Source organism: Perognathus longimembris, chromosome 8 (genome assembly GCF_023159225.1).
Source record: "Perognathus longimembris pacificus isolate PPM17 chromosome 8, ASM2315922v1, whole genome shotgun sequence".
Classification (NCBI taxonomy): Eukaryota; Metazoa; Chordata; class Mammalia; order Rodentia; family Heteromyidae; genus Perognathus; species Perognathus longimembris.
The window spans coordinates 43735981-43761137 of record NC_063168.1 but is presented as its reverse complement, the minus strand read 5'-3'; the positions used below and the strand labels follow the sequence as shown (position 1 = coordinate 43761137).

The 25157-nt window shown below is 37.2% G+C and overlaps 1 protein-coding gene across 10 annotated transcripts in view; it reads right to left on the bottom strand.

The window, feature by feature from the left end:
* Positions 1 to 372: 372 nt before the first annotated feature.
* Positions 373 to 25157, bottom strand: part of Nrxn1 (neurexin 1) — a 1045218-nt gene continuing 1020433 nt past the window's right edge. For all 10 annotated transcript variants that reach the window (XM_048352955.1, XM_048352948.1, XM_048352950.1 and 7 more), the window contains one exon: positions 373 to 3832. In XM_048352955.1, coding sequence (XP_048208912.1) covers positions 3525 to 3832 — 308 coding nt within the window. In that variant the 3' untranslated portion in view covers positions 373 to 3524. The remainder of the gene's footprint in view (positions 3833 to 25157) is intronic.

The following is a 25157-nucleotide window of genomic DNA, read 5'->3' as shown; positions in this document are numbered from 1 at the left end:
CTGGTCCTAAGGCCTGAAGTCAGTACCTGGGCCCTGTCCCTGAACATTTTTGCTTTAGACTAGTGCTCTACCACTTGAGGGATACCTGTACTTCCAACTTTTTCGTAGTTGATTGGAGACGAGCGTTTCACGGCCCTCCCTACCTGAACTGTCTTGGAACCTCAGTCCTCAGATCTCAGCCTTCTGACTAGCTAGGATCACAGGTGTGAGCCACTGGTGCCTAGTCATTGTGTATACATTTTTAAATGTGTGAATCCAGAGATGCTTAAAGGGTATTCCCAGACAGCTTGTCTGAGGACACAATTTCTTTTTAACCTTTACTTTATCGCAGAATGATGCCGCATGTAATATTTCCAACCAGTAAACCCACAGTTGTATTAAGAAATATTTTATTAACAAAACAGTAAATTCCACTTGCTTAGCATTTCCAATAATGGATAAATTGGCGCCTTGCAACAGAAAAACAAAACAAACCCCTTATATACCCAATCACACAAAGTACTAGAAGGGTAACATCATGTGGCCTTTCTTGGACGTCTTAAGGATTGACCACCTCACAAATTATTGTCATGGTTGTTTGTTTTGAAAAAGGCAACACATTACATGGATTACAAAAAAAAAAAAAAAAGAAGCAGATTCAATCAGAAAAGTTACAGTCTAGAGATGTAATCAAATTTATGCCAGGTTGTGTGAAATTCTCAATTAACTGCAAACTCTACAAGAACCCTGATTCAATTGGTATGAAAATACATCGATCTTATACAAGTCTTTTCTCTTTTTTCACCATTCAGGGAAAATAACTTCTAGGTTTGGTGTACTTCAATAGGATTAGAAATAGTTTTATTTCCAATAGAGGATTATATCATCATGTGGAATTTAAAAGATTATGCTGGAGGGAAAAAAGTCATTGTAATCAATCCCAGACAGCCTGTCTCATTGATAGACTGCTTTAAAATACAACTATTCAATTAACTATCTATCACTTTTTAGATCATTTGCATATGAAACTAGGTCAAATTCAACAGACCAAATGGAAAAGCAACCATTTTCTTTCTAACCTTAAGATGTAAATTAGTGGTTTTATATCTCCTTTTTAATTCACTGGCTTTCCCTGAGTAAGATTGAATGAGAGGGATTGGTGGGAAAAGACTTGTGAGTTCTTTAACCTGGCAAATTAAAACAAATCTAAAAAGTAGTTGAAATTACAGAAATGGATATTAAATTGTATGCCATCTACTTTCTGGGTCATGAAAAGCCTTTGAGATTTCTTACACAATGTCTTGGCAACTGTAAATCATGGTGATTTGCTATGAATTGCATGTATTTCTAAAGTATTCTATGTCAGAAATCCAGGCCACTTCTTGGCATTTTTCATCACTGAAAGTATCACAAAAGATGTTTTGCATTTTTTTGCCTTTGCTGATTAAAGCTAATTGTAAAAGGTATCTTTTCTTGTATGAAATCTAGTACCATTCTTGATGTTCAAGTAATGTGACCATTTCTTGCCAAAGCATCACTTTGCCATGTAATAACAGACTTCCTTTGCATTCCTTCCTCATATGAATAATTTATTGCTATGAACATCATTGAAACAATATGCAAAAACAAGTGTATCATCTATACTTTCCTATTACTTAAGGTATGTTAAACAAAACCTATATTTAAGGATACAAAAGAAAAACCAGAGTAGTTAAAATTTAGTCAGTGATCAATTAATAGACAATGATCTTTAGAATGGGTAGTAATACAGAGTGAAAAATTATTGAAAATACTTTTTTTTAGTTGAGAAAGGGTTGACTTTCCAAAAAAAGATTGATCATGCACATCAGGTTAAAAGAATATCTAGATTATCTTATTGGAAACAAAGTTTTTCACTTGCAGCAGCCAGAATTCAGGTGTGGATTGATAGACTTTGCTTCCATACCCCTGCCAACATAATGTGTCATATTCATGCAGCAGTATACCAGCGATATTCTATTTGATAAGAAAATGCTCCATTTCATTAGAGACTAAAAATCTTTTTGAGGATCCTGGGGTCAGGATCTGAATGAAGCAAATCACCCTAATTTGTCATAATACCTTGGCACGACTATTCTCCTTCCTGTCTCTCCATGTGTCAGTGAATATTTGTTAGGGTATGCATATTTGGGGCATCCACCATATGTATTGGATTCCTGTGTGTGTGTGTGTGTGTGTTTCTGTGTGTGTGTGTATATGTGATGTGTATGATTGAAAATGGTAAACATATATGGGCATGTGAAATTTGGGGGAGAAAAAGATTATAAGATACATATGTATATATTTTACCTTCTAATTCACACCTTTCATACAAATACTAAAACTTAATTGCAACAGAATGAAGGCTGTACATGTAAGAAAAATGTAGCTGAGTCTTTTTTATATACATTCATACATATCTTTCTTAGAATAAACACTACACTGTAAATCTTGTTTAGAAAAGTAAGTGTGGCAATTTATAATGGTGGCAAAAAAATCATCTGACTGAAATAATTGTTGCTCTGATGTCATAAAACTTCCTTATACTTAGCAACACTTGTAACATTGAGTTTACCAAAAATGGCCGAAGAGCAGAGATATATTTTGCATTTTCTATACAACAGGCTATAAAACGTCACTTATCACGGTCCAGAAAGCACACAGAGATGGGTTTTATATAAACATATGTAATAACATAGTAAGCGTGCATGAAAGTTTCCCCATGATTGCATCTATGCCCTCTCATTTTTTTTTTAAATTTTAGTGTGAAAATGTGCCTTATATTTCACATTATTTATTTATTTATTTATTTTTTGGAAAATAAGGCCTCCATACTTTTATATTTCCTCTCACAAACAGAAATGGGCTTTTTTCAATGTGTTCCAACACAAGTCTTCAAAAACAAGCCAGCACTTCATTTCAAATACACATTTCAACCTCTGCTCCAGCTGCACCGGAGTGCTTATGAAGGTGTGCAGGGTGGCTCATTCCAATGACAGTCTTCTCTGGCACTCAGACTATCTGACTTCTCAGGAAAGCGCTAGCACTTTGGCTAAATCCAGGATCATAGGTAGCTTCTTTTTTTTTTTTTTAATAATTTTTTTCGTGTTATGTTTGTGTTGTTTTTGTGTTGTGACTCGGTGTTGTAATACTCCTTGCTTTATGAATGCGTGCGGTCATCACTGTCTTTGAGAAATGTTCCAGCAACATAAAGACAGGCAGAGTAAATAAAAACACTGCAGATGTTAGGGAATTTATTGGCCCCTGTTTTTGTTTTTGTTTTTTCCTTTTTTTTTCTTTTTTTCTTTTTTTTTTTTTTTTTTTTTTGAGAAACAAGAGCATGAGATACTTGTTTGTTGTTTTGTTGTTGTTGGTTGTTGTTTTTAAAAACAGTCTTCCCTTCCTGATTGCATTCCCTGTCTTCTTTTGTATGTGCTTCATAAAAAGGAAAGTAAATAAGTTTATATTATGTCTCAGATAAAATGAAGACTATTTCTATACAAGGGTCCTTTTTGAAGATCTTGGGATCAGACGTAATACTCTTTATCCTTGTTTTTCTTGTTTTTGTTGGCGCTTTTCGCACTGCTGGGTTGTTTCTCCTTTACCACAGCTCCATTGGACTGTGCCGAGTTACTGATGTAGTTTCGACTCTCATCCACATGGTAGGATCCTTCGTCACGGTTTCTGTATTTGTACATGGCGTAGAGGAGGATGAGGATGCACAGGGCGGCTGCAGCCACAATACCCACCACCATGCCAGTGGTACTGCTGGATTCCCGGATCACCTCTGCTGAGCCCGGGTAAGGCTCTCGGCCGCCCACGCGGGTTGGGTTGGCTATAGGAAACGGAGAGAACAAAATGATTATTAAGGTTCCTGAAGGCCAGAGATTAGACTAGATTAACACTTAGCAGCTATTTTAGCCACTAAGAAAATGGCACCCACTGCTTTAAGAAAAGCATACTGTTATTAGAGGGAGAAATCCCAGGGCGCCTCTCTCTCTCTCTCTCTCTCTCTCTCTCTCTCTCTCTCTCTCTCTCTCTCTCTCTCTCTCTGTCTCTCCGTGTCTCTCTCCCTCCCTCCCTCCTTCCCTCCCTCCCTCCTTCCCTCCCTCCCTTTCTCTCTCCCTCTCCCTTTCTCCCCCTCCCTCTCTCTGCCTCCTTCTCTCTCCCACTCTCTCTCTCCCTTTCTCCCCCTCCCCCTCTCCATTTCCCCCTCCCTCTCTCTGCCTCCCTCTCTCTGCCTCCCTCTCTTTCCCTCCCTCCCTTTCTCCCCTCTCCCCCTCTCCCTTTCTTTCTCTCCCTCTCCATTTTTTTCTTTCTTTCTCAGCCAAAATTTGTCTTTCAAACACAGCCCTCCATATTCACTCTAGTTAGGTAGAGAACTGTAAATGCAAGATACCACAAGCAATCAGAATAGCCTAGCTTACACTATTAGAGGAAGTCACTTTAAGAATGAAATTGGTGTCGCTATAAAACAATTAGTGCTCACACTAACTGGATCGGGATAGCTAAATTTAGGACTACTCTAGAATTCATACAGCCTTGTAATAAAACCAGTGCTGAAGAAGAAGATAATGCAGGCATTTCAAGTATCTAATTGTCTGCCTTTTAAAGTGCAATTCTACATCTTTATACACCAAAGCAGAATTTAGTTTTTACTGTTGGAGATTCAGATTCAGATTCATTTCTCTCTCTCTCTCTCATACACACACATACATCATTATATTATATATAATATATACAATATGCTATCATATATGATGTTTCAATGTTGTATTATATTATATCATATACAATATATCATATTACATATACTACTGAAAATAATATGTTTTATTTATAAACTGGCATTGATTGATTCTCAAAGCTGAAATTTGGAGGAAATTTTAAACATTTTCAAAAAAAATCAACTTGGAATGCCTTCTAGATTGCTTTTGAATCAAAAACTCAGCATATAATAGATGATAATAGACAACTGACTGGCCTAGTTTTATTCAACTGACAAAACCCTCAGCCAGTCTTTCCAAGTTGTAAGTAAAGCTCTTCCCTTGAACAAACAATAGGTTATGGGGCACTTAATTGCTTTTCTGGATGTCCATGGAAGGCAAAGAAAGAACCCTGGGAATTACTGGGAAAACGGGGTAAAGGAAGTGAATGAGGAGCATTTTTTCTTTTTCTCTTTTCTTTTTTTTAATCTCTTTCTTTTTCTCTATGCACCACCAATTTTGTGTGTGTGTGTGTGTGTGTGTGTGTGAGTGTACTAAAAGCATTAGAAAGTATGGAGAGGGCTGGGGATATAGCCTAGTGGCAAGAGTGCCTGCCTCGGATACACGAGGCCCTAGGTTCGATTCCCCAGCACCACATATACAGAAAACGGCCAGAAGCGGCGCTGTGGCTCAAGTGGCAGAGTGCTAGCCTTGAGCGGGAAGAAGCCAGGGACAGTGCTCAGGCCCTGAGTCCAAGGCCCAGGACTGGCCAAAAAAAAAAATTAAAAAAAAAAAAAAAAAAAAAAGAAAGTATGGAGAGAAAATGACCTATGTTGTTTTTATCTCTATACACTGTCTTTTATCTTCTCTGAATCTCCATCTTCTTTCTTGTCCAACAGGAAAAGAATACATTTCAGATTCTATTAGGCTAAGAAATTACTATAAAATTCTAAACATTATTCCTTATAAATAGTTCACAATGAATTTAAACTACCTCAAGCTTATATAAATATGAACATCCAAATATGAATAATATATCTTATGTGCAATAATATACAATATTTTATGTGTGATAATCTATACCATATTGCACCCATGTAATATATTGTATGTGTTATATGTAACATTTGTTATGTATACCATAAAAATGTGTTATATATAACACATTTTTATACATAATATGTATATATGTTATATATACACATATACAGACACAATCCACGTGTCTGCATTTGTGTGATATATGTCTATATAGATCAGGAAATGAAAAATTCTAGAAGATGAAAACTGCATTTTTATTTCACGACCCCAAACATTGCTTAGTCATTGCTTTTTATCATTTCTACAAAAGTTTCTCTTTATTACAGGGAATCATTTGCAAACTCATCTAGCCTTTAGTGCTATGTTCATTTTCAAACATTATGAAAAAATTTTTCACCTAAATATGAGATTTATTTTGGTTGACATAGAAAAGGGGTTTTCCTTCCTCAAAGTCATACAAGTACAGTTATTTAGAAAGTAATGCTTCTCATTCTCAAATCTTCACTAGAATGGGTTCTACAGCACCGTTTAGATCAAAATATAGCAGGTGAAACCACTCTATCACGTTGGTTATGTCATTGCTTGTTTTACAAAACATATGTATGTGACCGAATACTTCTCTGGCCAAGGTAGACTGAGATAAAACTATAATCTACAATATTTGATTACAGTAAATTAATTTCTTCTCAAGAAGCAAAGAACCCACTGAGGTAACGGCCACTAATGTGACAGATCAAAGACTGCATTTTCTCTTTTAAATACAGTCCTCTTTGCCAAAGTGTGCCAATTAGCTCAGCTGCTGGCTTTTCTTAAATGACAACTTTCTACTTATGCCTTTTGGGGAGCATTCTCTTAGCAGGGCATTCCAAGAGGTTAGAAGAGAAACTTATTTAAATGTTAACTTACATCATTTTTCCTACCTGATGAAATGCTTTGAATGCTTTGATGAATAGGCAACACATTTTCACAATTATCTCACTTGGTTAGAAAGGAATGGCAGAGAATGAGGTTATAAGCATTCAGCCCATGAGAGTAATCTGAGGATTGTTAATGTGGGACTTAAATTTTCTTTTCACTTTTTCTTTTTCTTCTTTTAAAAATTATTGTTAAGTATTTGTATTAAGTGGTTTCAATTCAACATGTCAATTTGGGAGTGCATGTTGATAGATATCACCCATCATTTTCCTCTATCTCAAATAACAGATGCATGCACATTCATATACATACATGCATTTCCAATTGGAAATTGGTGTCATAATTGGAATATCTTGTCCAAGAGTAGTGACATTAATTTTACATTTAACTATTCATGACATGATATTCAAACAACTTTCTGCATGGCATTCTAACAACAAATGCTTTCAAACTAAAATGGCATTGCAAAGAAAAAAGCAAAACATGAATTTATTATATGTGGGCATTTGAGAAACATCTCCTATTTACTCCCCTGCTTTGCAACAGGACTAAAATGTTGCTTATGTCATATGAAACCTAAAAACATTTCCATCGAATACATATAGAGAGAACCAATTTTTTTAAAAAGTAAGATAGAAAAAGACTCTCTAAAACTAAAATCTAAGCCCAATAGAGGAACATTTTGTCATTTCCATCATTTATATTAAACATTTAATTACCATTACAAAAGATATTACCATAGACTTCTTTGGAATTTACAGTTGCTTTCTTATCTAATGAATTAACACTTTTCTCTGTTTATCCTTCAAATTTGTGAGCTAAATGCTAATTCCCTCAAGTTTTCCTAAGATCAAAAGTATTTATGTGTTAACAGGACATTTTCCCCAGAGGTGCATTTACTGGCTAGAGAAATCTAAATATATTTATGAATTATAAATGCTATTTGACTTATTGGTTGCCCTTAATGCTTTATTCTGATGATCACTGAAAAACCTTTGAGGGTGTTTCATATTTAGTTTAATGTGTATAATAATATAAATGGCTAGTCAGGTTTAATGTCTTTTGCATAATTTGTTCAGAGATATATACAAGAGAAATTCAGTGTTATGTTAAGCATTTAGGAATATAAAAAAAGGATTTAAATCAAAGAAAACCATAAGTAGTTCATATATCTCATGGATTTGCTGATTTTGCATTTTTTCTATACTCCATAATATACTAACAACACTTTTAATAACTGAAATAATCTACATATTTTATCTGAGCAGAGATAAAGCTGTATGAATAAAGTAAAACTTACTTTGGCTCCTCTCTCTCTCTCTCTCTAATATTTTTCCTTTATTGTCAAAGTAAAGAACAGAGGGGTTACAGTTTCATATGTAAGGCAGTGAGTACATTTCTTCTTCAACTTGTTACCTCCTCCCTCATTTTTCCCCTGCCTCCCCCTTTTCTCCCCCAAGGCCCCCATGAGTTGTACAGTTGATTTATACCAAATGATTTTGTAAGAATTGCTTTTGGAATCGTTTGTCTTTTTATCCGTTGTCTCTTGATTTTGATATTCCTTTTCCTTTCCCTAGTATTAATACATGTATATACAGTATCCAGGTGTTCAGATGTGATACAGCCATAGCGGGGTTACAACCACAGGAAGTGAATACAAGAGAAACAAACAAATAAACAAAAGGTATGGTTTCACATGGCATGTTGAAAATAATTACAATGATATAACACTTGATTACATAATGTGGAGTTCATTTCACTTAGCATCATCTTATATGTTCATAAGGTAATAGCTATTGAGCTATTGTGATCTTCTGCTATGACTAACCTAAACCTGTACTAATTATTCCCTATGAGGGAAACCATAGAGTCCATGTTTCTTTGGGTCTGGCTCACTTCACTTAATATAATTTTTTCCAAGTCCTTCCATTTCCTTATGCACGGGGTAATGTCATTCTTTCTGGTAGAGGCATAGAATTCCATTGTGTATATGTACCATATTTTCCTGATCCACTCAACTACTGAGGGGCATCTAGGTTGGTTCCATATTTTGGCAATGACAAATTGTGGCTACTTTCTCTTTTGACCCTTTCAGACAAGTGCTTAAAAATTTTCAAAACAAATGAAAGCTTGGCATCTTGGGCTCAAGCTTGTAATCCTAGAAACTCAGAAGGCTGAGATCTGAGCATCATGGTTCAAAGCCAGCCCAGGCAGAAAAGTCCATGAGACTCTTATCTCTAATTATCCACCAAATAGCTGGAAGTATAGCTATGGATCAAGTGCTGGAGCACTAGTTTTGAGTTGAAAAAGCCTCAGAGTAGCATCCGGGCCCCCAGTTTAAGCTCAGTACTGACACCAAAAAACAGAAGTGGTGGTGGAAGGGTGGTGGGAAGGGAATGGAAGAGAAAGGAAAGGAAAGAAGAAGGGGAGAAGGGAAGGGGAGGGGAGGGGAGGGGAGGGGAGGGGAGGGGAGGGGAGGGGAGGGGAGGGGAGGGGAGGGGAGGGGAGGGGAGGGGAGGGGAGGGGAGGGGAGGGGAGGGGAGGGGAGGGGAGGGGAGGGGAGGGGAGGGGAGGGGAGGGGAGGGAAGAAAAGAGGCCAGAGGTCAGATATGTGGCTTAAGGGATAAACCCTATAAAGTGTCTTTTAGTCTTGGATAGTGAAGTGTTAACTTTTGCAGATAGCTCAAGCTTTTGTAGCAAGTTCATATTGGGCTCAGGGGCACAAGGAATTTGGGTCAATCGCAAACTTCTCTGAGAGACTGATGGCAGTCACAAGGCAATACATGTAAGTGATTCAGTATGATTACAGACAAATATTCAACTTTTATGGTGCATATGTCATTAAAGTCAGGTCACTAGCTATGAAAAGAATTAATTAGAACTTTATATTTCCTGTTTCAATGATGCAAGGGAAAGAAATGATCAGGAATTACGCATAATGTATGTACCATTATACTACTATATCTTTATATGTAAAGTAGGTTTACAATCTACTTAGAATTGGACTATCTCCATTTTATTAAGGGTTCAAACTGGAATTGTGTGTAAATTGCCAAACCTACATATGAAAAAGCAGGTATGTTTACTTTACAAGCTACCTGAAGTCTTTAAACATTTTCGCATCAGGTTTCATTATCTATTGCTGGCATTAACAAGGACAGAGACCTTACAAGAATTAGGACCTCTTTCATACCCACAATCTCTTCTTTCACATTCACTTTTTATAGCAAGACAAACGGATATAAAAAGATTCCTGGGACAAACACTGTTAGCTTAGGAGAAAAAGAAAATTGCTTTTAATTCTCTCCTCCCCCCATTTTTTCCTCTCTCTCTCCCCACCTGTCTGCTTCCCTCCTTCCTAGGAATTGATCCACATGCTGCCCTTGTCTAGAGGATTTATGAGGAATCTTGTATGCCAATTCCATGAATTCTGTTTTTTATTGTATAATCAATATCACCATTATTTAGGTAGGTTTATTTATTTATAGTTTCATGTGTTAAGACAGTTAATATATTTCTATATCATACCATAAACCAATTTACTCATATCAGATGACAAGACATTGTAGAAAACGGACAGAAAATGCCCAACATTTTCTAGTACTTTAATAATGAAAGGAGAAATTTGTCTAGCATACATATATGAGGCCCTGGGACTTAAGAAAAACAAAACAATAAAAAATAAAAGTAAGAATAAGTGCAATTTTTGCTCTGCATAAAAATGAGAAAGTGAAATGTTTAAAATACTTAACTTATCCTAGTGTGCTGAGATGGTTATTATGGGAGTAAACTCAGGGTTGTCTCTATCTAGGCAGGTTGCTCTATCACCAGAGCAATGCCTCCCTCCCTTTAGGTATGGTGGTGCCTGATGTCTTTAGTCAGGTCCAGGCTCAATCTGATATCCTCCTAAGGCCTCCCTGGTAGCTGGGTCTACCAGCATGTCAACACACCAGCTTATTGATACTAATAGTAACTTCCGTATCTGTTATGCTTATGCTGGCTTCTGGAGCAACTGGATTATTAGCATGAAGAGCCATGCCCAGTCTAAGATAGTTGCCATAAATGAACATGACAAGGAAAAAGATTGTCTTCATGTGTGTTATTTTTGACAGTCTTTAGCACTGCATTTCTAGAAAAGATCATTTTCCTAAATATGGACTAAATAGGTGACATTTCAGAAATGCCCTAGGACAAACATATTTAAGAGACACTTTAGGCTTTGATATACAGTTCAGATTGCATTGCAAAAAAAGGTGTTCAATAAACAAACCCATACTGCCAAATTCTTAATTTGAAATCACAATGTAAAATAATTCTTACTGGAAAAAAATGTCCCAGTGTTTTTTCTTCATTAAACATACTTCATGCTTTATGTTATCATGCTGGCTTTAAATTTTGTTTACAGATAAAATTATATGATTTACAAAGGAAAATGATATAGTATTTACTTTTTTAAAATGTTATACAGATGGCAATATGATACATTAAATTATAAACTTTGCATCAGAGCCTGTATGTACCAGATTTTTTTTTGTCCGATGATACCTATTTACACTTTAAGACATGTAAATAGGAAGTATAAAATTCAAAATGACTTAGAAAGATGATTTACAAATGCTATTTCAAATTATGTATTTTGAAAGGTAAATTTTGAATACGAATGAATTTTTTGTTAAAGGTTTCACATTTAAATTGAAATGTTTGACAATCTTACTTGTTCTTTTGAGTTTAGAAACATAGCAATCAAAGGTTATTTAAAAGTAAAAGTGTTCTTGATTGATATTTTAAAAATATGAATGATAAATGATGCTTAATGATCTAAATTCTGAGACATATAATGAGGATTTGATGGAGGATGGGTGGGAGGGGAGGATCTTATATTTCCATTGATGAGTTTTCCAGCTGTTATCATGCCACCAGAAGCTCAGTTAAAATTGTCATTTTTATGGAACTATTTTATATGCTTCAATGTTGAGTCTTCCAATATAATCTTATTAAATTTCTGTTGTTTCCAAAATTAGCCTTCAGGGTAAGGGAATGTTTCCAAGTAACTTTCTGGGCTGGTTTTATTTCAGTGTAGACTTTTTTTTTTCAAATTTTTATTATCAAACTGATGTACAGAGAGGTTACAGTTTCATATGTTAGGCATTGGATACATTTCTTGTACTGTTTGTTACCTTGTCCCTCATACCCCCCTCTCTCCTCCCCCTTTCCCTTTCCCCCCATGAGGTGTTCAGTTCACTTACACCAAACAGTTTTGCAAGTATTGCTTTTGTAGTTGTTTGTCTTTTTTAACCTTGTTTCTCTCAATTAGTACAGGTTTAGGCAAGTCACAGAAGAGGATCACAATAGCTCAACAGCTATACCCTTATGAACACATAAGAGGATGCTAAGTGAAATGAACTCTATGTTATGGAAACGATTGTTATATCACAGTTGTAACTACTTTCAACGTCCCATGTGTATCTGTAGCTTCTATTATTGATGATGTTCTTGTATCACCTTCCTGTGGTTGTACCTACAGTGTAGACTTTTAAAGCCTTGGTTCTTCATCAGCTGTGACCCTGTCCCATGAAGGATGGTTCATGAGAGTCACTCTATACTGATGCCAGTGAAAATTCAACATTTGAACTTCAAGGAAAGAAATGGTAAATTATTAATCTCTTAACAAATAAAGGGGCTAGGTGCTGGTGGCTCACAACTATAATCATAGCTACTCAGGAAGCTGAGATCTGAGGATACATTAAAGCCAGCCCTAGCAGGATTGGAGATAAGAGTCTCATGGACTTTCCTACTTGGGCTAGCTTGGAACTTTGATCTTCAGATACCAGCTCCTGAGTAGCTAGGATTACAGGCATGAGCCACTGGTGCCCAGCTCCTTGAGACTCTTAACCTCCAATCAACCATCAGAAAACAAGAAGTGGTGCTATGGCTCAAAGTGGTAAAGCCTAAGCCTTCAGCCAAAACACCTCAAGGAGAATACCCAGGCCCTGAATTCAAGCTCCATGAGCAACAATAACAACAGAACCATAAAGGGCAAAAAATAGAATGTAAGCTATATATTTTAGATCAGCATATAAAGGAGCATAAAACTCCATAATGTTCTACAAGTATTATTTTATGCTCTGGGGTTGTTGGAATCTTGCATTATAATGATCTTTCTTTATAAACAAAATCATTGACAACATGCATTTATTGAACTTCTTTCTCATTTACTGTCTTGGACCAAGATGTTTAATGCTAGGTTCAAAAGAAAACAGATCGTTTCAAATTTCAGTCTCCACCTCACCTAGAAAAGAATTACCTACAATGATCTTAGATCAGAACTCTATTCATGTCTTAATAAATGTGGAAGCTATTATAATTCTAGGGGGCCTTAGAAATAGTTTCAGATTTACAGGGGAAGATATGGATCCTCCAGCACACTCTTTCATTAATACTGTGAAAAGAAAATTGGAATTGTAGGACTCCTGGGGTGTGTGTGAATTGAGATTAGTTCAATTTTCTCCTTTCCCAGTTAAAAAAAAGCTTAGTATGTTTTCCTATTTTCCAGTGTTCAAAACAACATAGGAAAAATGAGAGAGGAGGTAAGCAGTTGGATAAAAAATTCACTCACTGTCTTACATATGACACTGTAACCCCGCTTTACATCACTTTTAAGAATAAAGAAATGAAAAGCAAACAACAACATAGGAAAGAAGAAACAAGTATTCAAGCCATTGCTCACAGGGAGCAATGTCTAAATGTCCCATTTGTAGGCAAATACTACACAGTGATGGAAACAACACATCCAGTTTTCACTTGTACTGACTATGGTTTTATGAGAAGTGGGAGGTGCTACATGTTTTTAAATCCCTCTTATTCTCTTTGCCCCATAACCCTATCCTGGTCTTATTCAGAATCTCACTCCAATTGGCCAATCAAGAGGCTCAAGAGAGGCCAGGTTTGACTGAGTCCTTCCCAAATCAACTGGAGGTACAAAAATAATCTGGAAATCAATCAACATTTCCTACCTTGCTTACTTCTGGGACTGACCATTTTGTTTTGTTTGTTTTGTTTTGTTTTTCTGCTTCTTTTAAACTACCAAATGACAGCTTTGAAAGGAGAGAAACTGAGAAAGATAGGATTGTTATCTTCTCCAAAAAACTAGGTATTGCATAGAAATGGATGGCAGACACGTAAGAGACTCACTGTGTGCCTATACAGTCGAGTCCACCCAACTAGCCCAGCCTGCTACCACCACAGAAAGACATGGGCAAGAAAAGGCAATGCACCCCGTGTATGACTTTGGTGAAACCAAGAAATGACCAAGCAGTGGAACACTTTGTTTTCACCTCTTTGGGGAGGCTGCAGGATGAAAGCATTTACAGAATCCTCTTGCAGTTAACCTGCAGGTTGTAAACCCTATGTCCACAGCTGGGTTATCTGCAAGGTCCTCAGACTTTCCACATGGTAAATTAAGCCTTTAAACTTTGAAGGAATTGATTGAAAACATCAGGGTTTTTACTAATCAGCCTACTTATCTACTGTTCTCATGGCCCTTCATGATCTACTCATACCTCCTTACTCAAACTTGATTCTTTCCACCAAAGGAAGTTACAGCCATAGCATCACTGTTGTAAAAGTGACCCCTACAAAAGAAAGGAAATTACCTCGCTACCTTGCTTCCAATCTACTTTCCCTCCTTCCTTTTCTCCCTCCTCCTCCCTCTTTTCCTGCTTCACCCTTCCTTCCTTCCTTCCTTCCTTCCTTCCTTCCTTCCTTCCTTTCTTTCTTTCTTTCTTTCTTTATGTCTTTCTTTCATTCTTTCTTTCCTTCTTTCACAATGAGGATTGAATCCAAGGCATAATATGCTAGAAAGTACTTTAGCATAGTACTTCTGGCATATGCTAGAAAGTACACAGAGCCACATCCACAGCTCACATACATTTTTTTTTTCAGTCTCTGTAAGTTGCTAGACTAGCCGTGAATTCATTAGTAGCCCAGGCTGGCCTTGAATTTGTAAACCTCTATCTCTGCCTCCTGAGTAGCTAGGGTTACAAGCACAGGATGCCACGAGTGGCCAGAAGTTTGGCATGTAGACTAGACTTTCTGATTACAAAGACTTGACTGTGTTTGTGACCTGATGAGCCCAAGAGTGGAAAGTAATCAATTAAAAAATGGACAAGTTTGACTCACTATGTAACTGTAACCCCTCTCTCTGTACATCACCTTGACAATAAAATTAAAGTTTTAAAAATGGATAGATGCAATAAGTTTCACATCTACCTTCAAAATTCTTCTCATATTCCCACTGAACTCATTACGAAGGAGGAGAGAAAATACTTGTAATGCCTATAATAGAATATCATATTCTCTATAATACAACAAGAATACAACCAATAATAAGAAATCTATAAACAGTTCTTTGGAAGAATGGATGGAAACACATATAGGCCAATGAGGATCTAAATGCTGGTAAGAATATAATTTTCCAATTGTTTTAAGAAAGGAATACTATAACACATAAATGAAATTCACATATAATGTAATAAACAAATGATCTCATCTAAGATATGAAATCTTAGGGGAAAGGCACATTTCTGTGAGATTGATAAAGCCAACTTTGTGTGTGTGTGTGTGTGTGTGTGTGTGTGTGTGTGTGTGTGTGTGTATGACAGTACTGGGTTTTAAACTCAGGCCCTCTCAATCTTGCTTGGCTTTTTGTTTAAGACAGACACTGTCTTTGAGCTTCTAGGTTTTTGCTAGTAATCCAGAGATTAAAGAATCTCACAGATTTTTCTGCCAAGGCTGGCTTTGAACTGTGATCCTCAGATCTCAGCCTCCAGAGTAGTTAGATTACAAGCATGAACCATGGGCACCCAACAATAAAGTACATTTTGAAGAGCTCCATGGAAGATTTCACAATCCCCGGTGATAATTTACTTAAATAAGCTGCAATAGAAAATCTCTCCTTACATCTTCACAAATATCACATGAATTTACCCTTGACAATTATTTCTAAGGTTACTTGTCAACTGATGCTCAATACAGCTACTGTGGCTTATTATTCACTGCAGCACCCAACTTCTTTCCTTATTTTAGTCAATAGCTAGTCCTTTTAGTAATTATTTTTAGGCTTTGTAAAATGTGATATACATACATTATCTCATTACTTATATATAATAGTGTGTGGTACTAGAATCATTATACTTTGTAGGAAATAAAGGTATTACACTTCACTAACAAATGAAGTTGAGTCTCGAAGATGTATTTGTATTTCTTACATTGTTTCTATTTCTATGTTACTTCTACTGATATAGTTAAAATTCAAACTCTTGGATTTTGTTTGTGACTCTTACAGTTTCACATATTCAAAGTATCTGCCTCAACATGTAGGTTTGTTTGTTATTATTTGTTGTATCACTGAGTTACACAGAAAGGCATTGATGCTTTCTGCCTCTTCCAGTAATGATCTTCTTCACTTCCTAACATCTACTGACTTTTGTTCTCTCATAGATTCTCCCAGAACCAATGCAGAGTGGGGGTGGGGGGGGGTAGGGAAGAATACTGAATTAAGCATTTGGCTGTAGCTTAGGCACTGCTCCTAACTTAATAGGTGACAGGTGACAATCTAGTACCTTCTACTAACATTTTTTTTCATCAGAAACATCATGGTGCCATTTCATTTATTTACTGCTGAGGGTCATTGTGAGAATGAGAGCTGGTAAGACAATAAATGTGCAAATGCTCTGCAAAGTATACAGGTCTTTATAAAAATATGATTACCTCCCCCATGTTTTGCACACAAAAGGTATTGAATCAGCAGCTGTCCCGATAATTAGATAATTCTGTAATCTGTACTGCATGCCATGACTCAGTGGATTGTGGGAGTGACTACCAAGGATATTATCTGCATGGGGACAGTTGCTTTAGAAGGCTTTTCAGTCATGAATTGGGATATTGTGAATTCAGGTGGCAAAACAGCCATTTACATCATGGGGCAGGTTGTTTCAGACCATTAATTGTCGTGCTACATGTAGAGTGTATTTCTGTTTATCTGGGAAACATTCTGTCTTTAATGGATCAATGCTTTCTGGCTCCTATGGCTAGATTGAATTAAATTTCTTCCTCTCTCAAAATTTTATTACTATAGTTTAGGATTTGAGGTTTCATGAAACCAATCATCTAAGACTATTCTTTGATAATAGCTGATTGGTGATGATGATGATGATGATATGGCTTCTTATCTTGGAAGTAATAACTTCTGAAAGTTAGTTAACATGTCTTTTCCCTTCTCCCTGCACTGCTCTTGAATTCCATGATGTGCTGTGAAGAAAATCAGTGTAGACTTTCCACTGTGGAGTGCATGTTAGGCCTTAGGGGCATCATCCTTCCTCAGAGTGTCCACATAGAATCCAGGGACACTCCAGGCATTCTGGGTAATGAGGCAAGGTGCAATTTTCTTGATTTAGAACTAGGTCTATTCACTTTGGGTGATCATCTTTATATTCCTGTCAGGAAGCTACTGCTGTCTCAATTTTCTTTTGTTGGGAAAAGATGAGATTCTTTTTGGTGAAAAGTGCAGTAGCTAAAGTGAAAGATTAGACAGCTTCCCCTCTGAGCCCATTGAGGGAAGCTTGCCAAGACTAAAATTAGGAAATATGGAAGACAAGACATTCATCCTGGGGGTGGGGTTATGAGGATGGGCATGCCCAGAAGTCCTGCTGCCCAGAGCATTCCTGACTGTGTGAGGAGGAAGATCAAGGGGGATAAGAACAAAGAGAGAAGCTTATCATTGCTTGTCTTCAAAAGTCTTAAACTTTTCTCACCCAAGAATAAGAATAGCAGTTGTTATGTACCCTGCTCACACCACTACCACCACCACCACAACAAAATGCATCCACATGAAGCATCAATCTTGTCCTGTCAGATTCACAATAATTATGGAGAAAAGTTTAATATAGACAGAATTTAGAAACATTTTTCAGAATTTCCTTGACACTAAGTGCCAATTACTAGCATTTCCTTCTTGGTTGGAGAAGTAGATTCATCTCCATTTATTATATGGTTCATGCCTTAGTATGTTAGTGCTATGAATAAAAAACTAATTTATCTAAGTTTTCATGTCACATACTATACCTGGGCTCTTTTGACAGTGTCTCATTTTTATCAGCACAACAATACCATGAATGCTTAACTGTCAAATACACACAGGTACAATGACAAATACACACAGGTACAATGGCATGCAAGCACCTGAACTTGAATTTAAACGTAGACACCTTGGCTTCCCACATTTATTCAATGAAACCAAAGATTTTACAGTGTTCAAAGATGTGGCAACACTGTACTTTCATCCTGAACAACAACACATGAATCAGTGAAATATTTTAAATTAATTGATGGTATCTGGTTGTACTGGCTTCTTTAACCTATTATTTCTTTGAGCTGGAAAATTAAGAAAAGCTCTTTGTTTTTCTTGTGTCATTATCAATACCAGACATCATAAACAGTCTATGGACGGGTAAGGATCTATGACTGATGACAGTGACCTTATCAGCAAATCAGTATGTTATAAAGATACCTGTGAGGCAAAGCCAAGTGTAGCATTCCTGTTCCTTGTAGCACCTGACTCAATAATGAGGCATACTAACTTCCCCAAGGCCTGCCATGACCTGAGGAGTGGAATTCAAAATGCTTGGCTTACCCCTGATAGCATCTGAGAAAATGTAATTAGTAAGGTACCAAGAAAACCACAGGAAACCAATTTTATTGTCAAAACAATGATTTGACACAAATTATAGGGAACATGCTTCATTCTTCTTGGATGCCAGGAGGTTTTCATAAGAAGATAGACTTCCCCTGTATTTGTCTGAACCTACACTGCATTTCTCCTTTCAGGTTGAATATTTTAGAGCATGAAAATACTTCACATTCTCCTTCCAAACACAACAGGATGATTGTCATACTTTAGGAGTCTTTTGTTGTATTTTAGCATTTTATAATAAATATGGCATGTGAAACAGATTATTATTGCTCTAGGGCTAAATACATGCAGGCTGCTTAAAAATATATTCAGCAGTCATTACTGAACAGATTTTTCTGTTGCTTAAGTATAGGAGGATGCTGTATTAGCAGACAACTTTTTTTTATAGACTTTCAAGTAAATCCTTAATCAAACTCAGCAAGCTCTCTTATACACTAATTATTATGCAACCAGCCAATCTATGCCAGTTAAGACATTTAAGACTGCTCAATCATTGTAATAAACAAAGGGTTTGTACTCCTTTTCACTTCAACCAATTCTGCCAACCCAAAAGGAAACTCCTTGCTCAGTAGAATAGGCTACCATTTTCAGCAACTCCACTTATTCAAGGATTCTTTACAATTATTGCTTAAGTCCTGAGTATATGTGAAATATTCTGCTATTTTCCCACTTTACAGACTGGTTAATTGAACTTCAAAAATGATAAATAACTTTTCTAAGTCCAGGAAAGGGTTGCATCTCAAACTAATTCTATTTGAATCAAAGTCCAGGGCTTATCTGATCCTCACTTCCTATTGCTTATCACAATGTTTATATAGTGCTGTTAAGAGCTTTACTAAAGTGTAACCAAAATATATTCATCCCATCCATCCCATTGTATCACTTCTTAAAAATATTTAAAAGTCACTATGTATTCAAACAAGTTAATTAAAAAAATTATTGAAGCCGGGCACCTGTGGCTCATGCCTGTAATCCCAGCTACTCAGAAGGTGGTTCAAATCCAGCCTGGGCAGAAAGTCCATGACCCTCTTATCCTCAACCACCAGAAAATTGGAAGTGGTACTGTCTGTGCTCAATTGGTAGAGAGCTAGCCTTGAACTGAAGAACTCAGAGACAGCACCCAGGCCCAGAGTTCAAGCCTGAGGACTGACAAAAAAATATATTGTATTGTGGGGGTCAAAACAAAAATCCCACACATGGAATGTATCTTCCTTGTCTGTCCAGGGCAAAAAAATGAAACATGGTAAATGGCTGCCAGGAATTGAAAAAACCTTAAGCTTAAAGCAAATACATGAGATTTTCATTTATCTACTTCTCTTAAGATTAAGGGACCTAAGTCATTTTAGGGGAAAATGAGGCAGGATCAATTGAGGAAAATGAGACCTCCTGAAGGCAACTCAGATACGTGGTAATTAGAAACATAGAAGCGCAGGATGCATTCCTTCCTGAGAGTTGCCATTTCTCACCCCAAGAATTAACATTTGTTTGGCAGAATGCAACCTTTCCTGAGAGAAATGCTCCCCCAAAGTAACTGAAGAGTGGACCCAACATCTAGAATGGCAAAAATAAATAAATAAATGGTCCAGGAATTTAGAAAGGATAATAACACCAAGAGTGATTGAGATCAATGATAAATTCCTATATTTTCCAGTCTTTAAGTCAGACCCCCTGTCTTTACCATAAAAATACCCCTGACAGCCAAAGAGCTGTGTGTTTCTCCTATGATAGCACTCATACTCTGTTAAGGCATACCTTCTCTGTTCTGCTTGTCTGTTTGTCTGTGTGTTTGGGGTTTTTTTTTGTTTGTTTTGTTTTTTGTCTTTTTGCTTGCTTACTTACTCAATAAAGCTCCATCAAGTTTTCTTACCATTATGATTTGTTCAGAAATTCTTATTCTGTGATTGAGGTCATGGACCCTAAGTGAAGAGTCCTTACATTTAGATGTAAACTTTATGAACTCTCTCTGGTATCTAATGACACAATTTTGTTAAACCTCATTTTCCTTGGAAAATTAAGAAGTTGGGGGTGTGTGGATATAGCACAGCTCAGTGGTATGGCAATTACCTAATATGAGAGACAGCCAGGTTTTAATCCCCAGCATCTCAAGAACTGTTCTTAAGGCCTGGGGATGTGGCTTAGTAGTAGAGTGCTTGCCTAGCATGCATGAAGCCCTGAGTTTGATTCCTCAGTACCACATGAACAGAAAAAGCCAGAAGGGGCACTGTGGCTCAAGTGGTTGAGTGCTAGCCATGAGCAAAAGAAGCTCAGGGACAGTGCTCAGGCCCCGAGTTCAAGCTCCAGGACTGGCAAAAAAAAAAAAAAAAGAAAAAAAAAAGAAACAACTGTTTTTAAAAATTAAGAATACTTGGGCTGGGAATGTGTCTTTGTGGTAGAGTGCTTGCTTTGCATGCATGAAGCCCTGGGTTTGATTCCTCAGCACAACATGAACAGTAAAAGCTGGAAGTGGGGTTGTGGTAGAGTGTTAGCTTTGAGTGAAAAGAAGCCAGGGGCAGTGCTCAGGCCCTGAGTCCAAGCCCCAGGACTGGAAAACAAACAAACAATCAAACGAACTTAACAATACTATCTTCAAATCCATTCACTTTTACTTTAATATTCAGAGAAGTAAACTTTTATGATGGAGTGCAATATAGACCCTGGGTCTCACAGGTGCCATCTTGACACCTTGGTGGATGATTAGAAGCAGGGATGGGGACTTGGACAATAGATTACTGTACCTGCCAGACCTGTACCATGAATTCATGAGACTTTGAACTCTTGAGCTCCCTCTGACTCTATTTAGGTTCTACCACCTCTGTTGCCATTGCACCCTGCCTCGTGTCTCCTGACTCTCCTCAAGTCACCATGGTGCCCCTCTTCAGCTCTCCACTAGAATTAATCTGATCTGTTGAGATTGTTTTTCTGCTCTCTCCTTATTATCCTTGTTGCTCAGTTTCCTAACAGTATTAAGTGCATTGGAGGTTGCAAGATATTGGGGGTCATGTGTCTGCTTGCAGTTTGAAGCTTTCTAATAAAGACTCCCAATTCAACCTCCCAGAATGTGGCTTCTCTGTATCTCATGATGTAATTCCTGTAGGACAGGAGGAATCAACAGTTTCTAAATATTGTGTCTTGATAGAAACACATACATCTATGACCAGGCTCCCGCCACCCAGCCACTAGCTACTCATCCTAAATGATGAGCTGGGATCTTAGTGCTGAGTGGCCTGGTACTCAAGAGCTGCTCTAATGTTCCTGAAAATGGAACACTCATTAGTGTTGTTTTTCTGGCTGTTGCTCAAAATCGTCCATTTTAACAGAAATGTGTGGGCTATTATGGGCTAATTAAACTCACTTTTGAATAATTACATAATAAATATCCCAAACTTAAATGCAGGACACAATTATCTCATCAGACTCTAAAAATACGATCTAATAAGTGATATATTCCTTTAAAGGATTGAGATTACGTATTTAATGAAAAATGCACCTTATTCAAGATACATATCTTTTCTCCTAATGTGGTTAACAAGATCAGTTCAATAGAAATCCTTAGATCTTTTCTTGAAATAGCACAGCGGAAAACCACTTAATATCACATGGTAATTGCAGCAAATTTACCGTAATGAATAGTAATAAATGTGAAGGCACTTTTGCCATCAAATTTATACTTAGAGCATAGAATTATTTCAGTGAACTTCTTGGAAATTAATCCTATATTTGTGAAATGCTCAAATTTGAGAGAGACAACCTTCTGCAGTCCAAGAAACCAAGGGCCCATCTTTTCTAAACCCAAGGTGGGAAGGGCGGGCGGGGGGGTAGGGTACTAACTAGTAGTTCTTTTGCATTATGTAAAGTTAATTAGTTTCCTGAATCTCCTCAGCTAGGAAAATACTTAAAGTTTTGTAAAACAATGAAATGGAATAATGTCTATAAGCACTAAGAACAACAATAAACACAGAATAAGGCCTAACTGCTCATCCCTATTTCTCATTACCTCTAAAGTTTCAACCCTGATCAATTAGATGTAACTGATGTGCAGTTAACACTTATCCTTTTGTGAAAAGGTGCTGCAAAACTGCTTTTGGTGGGTTCTTGAGAGTTACGTAAAAGCACTATGAAAGCTGAGTACTCAGCCCCTATTTTGCATCTGTGTCCTTTCATCTGAGCCAACCTCCCCTGAAATCCATTTACAATCACCTTGGGTTCCTGCAAGGACAGAATTTATCCACAACATCTTGTCACACCAGGCAAACTTCCCCTCCAACATACAAGTGCAAATGCAATGCCTTCATCTTTCTATCTTATGGTAAAAGGAAAACTGTCCCAAAGGAAGAAAATAGACAAAACTCTCAAGCTAGACCACCTGCCAGGTAACAGTAATGAATGTATTCCTGCTCCCCTTAAGTGATAAAGTGATAACTTCTCTGGAACAACCCCTCCCACCACCCCTCCACAACGAAGACTGAGATAATGATGAACTAGTTCACTCCTGTAATTGAGGAAGCCTAATAATTATGCATATCTATCACTGCTGCTTCACAATTCTTTGTATACAAAACCTAAAGCTGTGTCTGTACCTTAAAGATGGATGAAGATGGTCTGAGGTTTGGTCTTCCCATAGCATGTTTGTGCCATGTAATGAGTCTCCTTTCTGTATGCTTCACCACGTCACATTGTCTAGTGAACCTAACATGTGGAACTCCTGGAGGTCAGGCTTTGTGTCTAAAAACTCACATGGAAGGGCTTTACTAATCACCTCATCTCCACTGGCTCAGCTAATGTGTAAAGAATGCCACAAAAATGGATAATCGGGGCTGGGAATATGGCCTAGTGGCAAAACTGCTTGCCTCTGATACATGAAGCCCTGGGTTGGATTCCCCAGCACCATGTATATAGAAAATGGCCAGGAAGGAAGAAAGAAAGAAAGAAAGAAAGGAAGAAAAGAAAAGAAAAATGGATGATCCTAACTTTCTTTGTGATGAACCATATAGTCTATTATTCAGTAGAGTTTCCAATTTTCTAACTTAAACAAAAGGTGTAATTGATTGGAAAGTGGCCCACTGTTCTATAAGCTATGCACCTTCCCAAAGTGAAAGGAATTGGAAACCTAAGGAAAATGGTCCTTTCTAAGTAGGGCCCCTAGAAACAGGGTAATAAATGGCAAATTGGAGATAAGCAATGGAAGCTCCCAGGCTGAGAGATTCATTATTTTCATTTGAGGTCCTGGATATCAACATGAAAACTTTTTCTAAACACTCTTAGGAGTTTTGAGAAAAGGTTTTATATAGAAAAAGGACCAAACTAAGCCAGCTGTGGTGGCAGAGGACTATAATTCCAGCCTAGAGGCCAACCTGGATTACATAGCAAGAAAATTGATGTCGATAAAAATGAGAGGTTGCAAAAATATGCATACATACATACAGTATGAACGATAATGACAAGAAACACTGAAAACAATTCATAAGCAAGTATTTTCTTCAGCATGCTTTTATATATTAATACATTCATTTTGGCAATCATGTATCTTGGCTGAGGGACAATCAATCACAGAAGGAGCAAGAAGGAACTTTTTTTTTTTTTTTTTTTTTTTTTTTTTTTTTTTTTTTTTTTGGCCAGTCCTGGGCCTTGGACTCAGGGCCTGAGCACTGTCCCTGGCTTCTTCTTGCTCAAGGCTAGCACTCTGCCACTTGAGCCACAGCGCCGCTTCTGGCCGTTTTTTGTATATGTGGTGCTGGGGAATCGAACCTAGGGCCTCGTGTATCCGAGGCAGGCACTCTTGCCACTAGGCTATATCCCCAGCCCTTTTTTTTTTTTTTAACTGTAAGAAAAAGGTTATCCATCTGTCATGTGTTTAGCAGCCGAAGCCAGGCATTTTAGGACAAAGGTACCTTGTGACCTAAGGACCAATGACTGCTTCTGTTTTGCATAAGATATCAGATTTGGGGTTCAGTCACATGCCTGAATTGCATGGTCACCTTTTTGTATTCTAAACCTTATCTGTACCAATGTGCCCTTTTCATTCAGGGCTCACCATGAAAAACAGTGTGGCTAGAAGCAAATGTAGCTGAATTCCACATGCTGTCGCTCAGGGGGTTGTGCCTGCTCTAGTTTCTACATGTCCAGTTCTGTCTACTTCCCATCAGGAGGCCTGAGTATTTTCATCAGTTACCCATTCAATTTTCAGCCAGGAAAAGCAACAGCATTATATAAAGGGGGGGGGGGTAACTAGAATATTATTTTTATGTAACTGAACTGGGAAAAAGAAAAACTGCCATTTATGCTGTTCTTTTGCCAGGTATCACAGTATTTTAATTCTTGCAGCACTTCTTAAAAACTAAGTGATATTTTACTGCCCAAGGGGAAAAAACTGAAAATATTTAAAAAGTAACTAAAGTGAGATCTATAGAATATTCCCTCGACAGAAGAAAATTCCATGTATAAACTCCATTTTGGCTCCCTGGGCTTGGCACAGAAGTGGCTTTATATTAGGGCTCCATAATATTAAAAAAATGGTGAAATTGTTAACTAAATATACAACTGTCCTCTTCATTAAGAGTTCTGAATGAGCTGTAATTTGAACTTATAGAACACTGGATAAAAGGTACACTTTATTGGTGTTCAAGAAGAGACCTGAATATTTTTTTTGTACTTGTTTGTTCCATTAGCAGTGTTAGGAAGGCTTCTAAATAATGAGAGCATGGTACATTTGCACAGGAAAAACAATTTTTGAAGTTGGGAGCAGGGTCTGA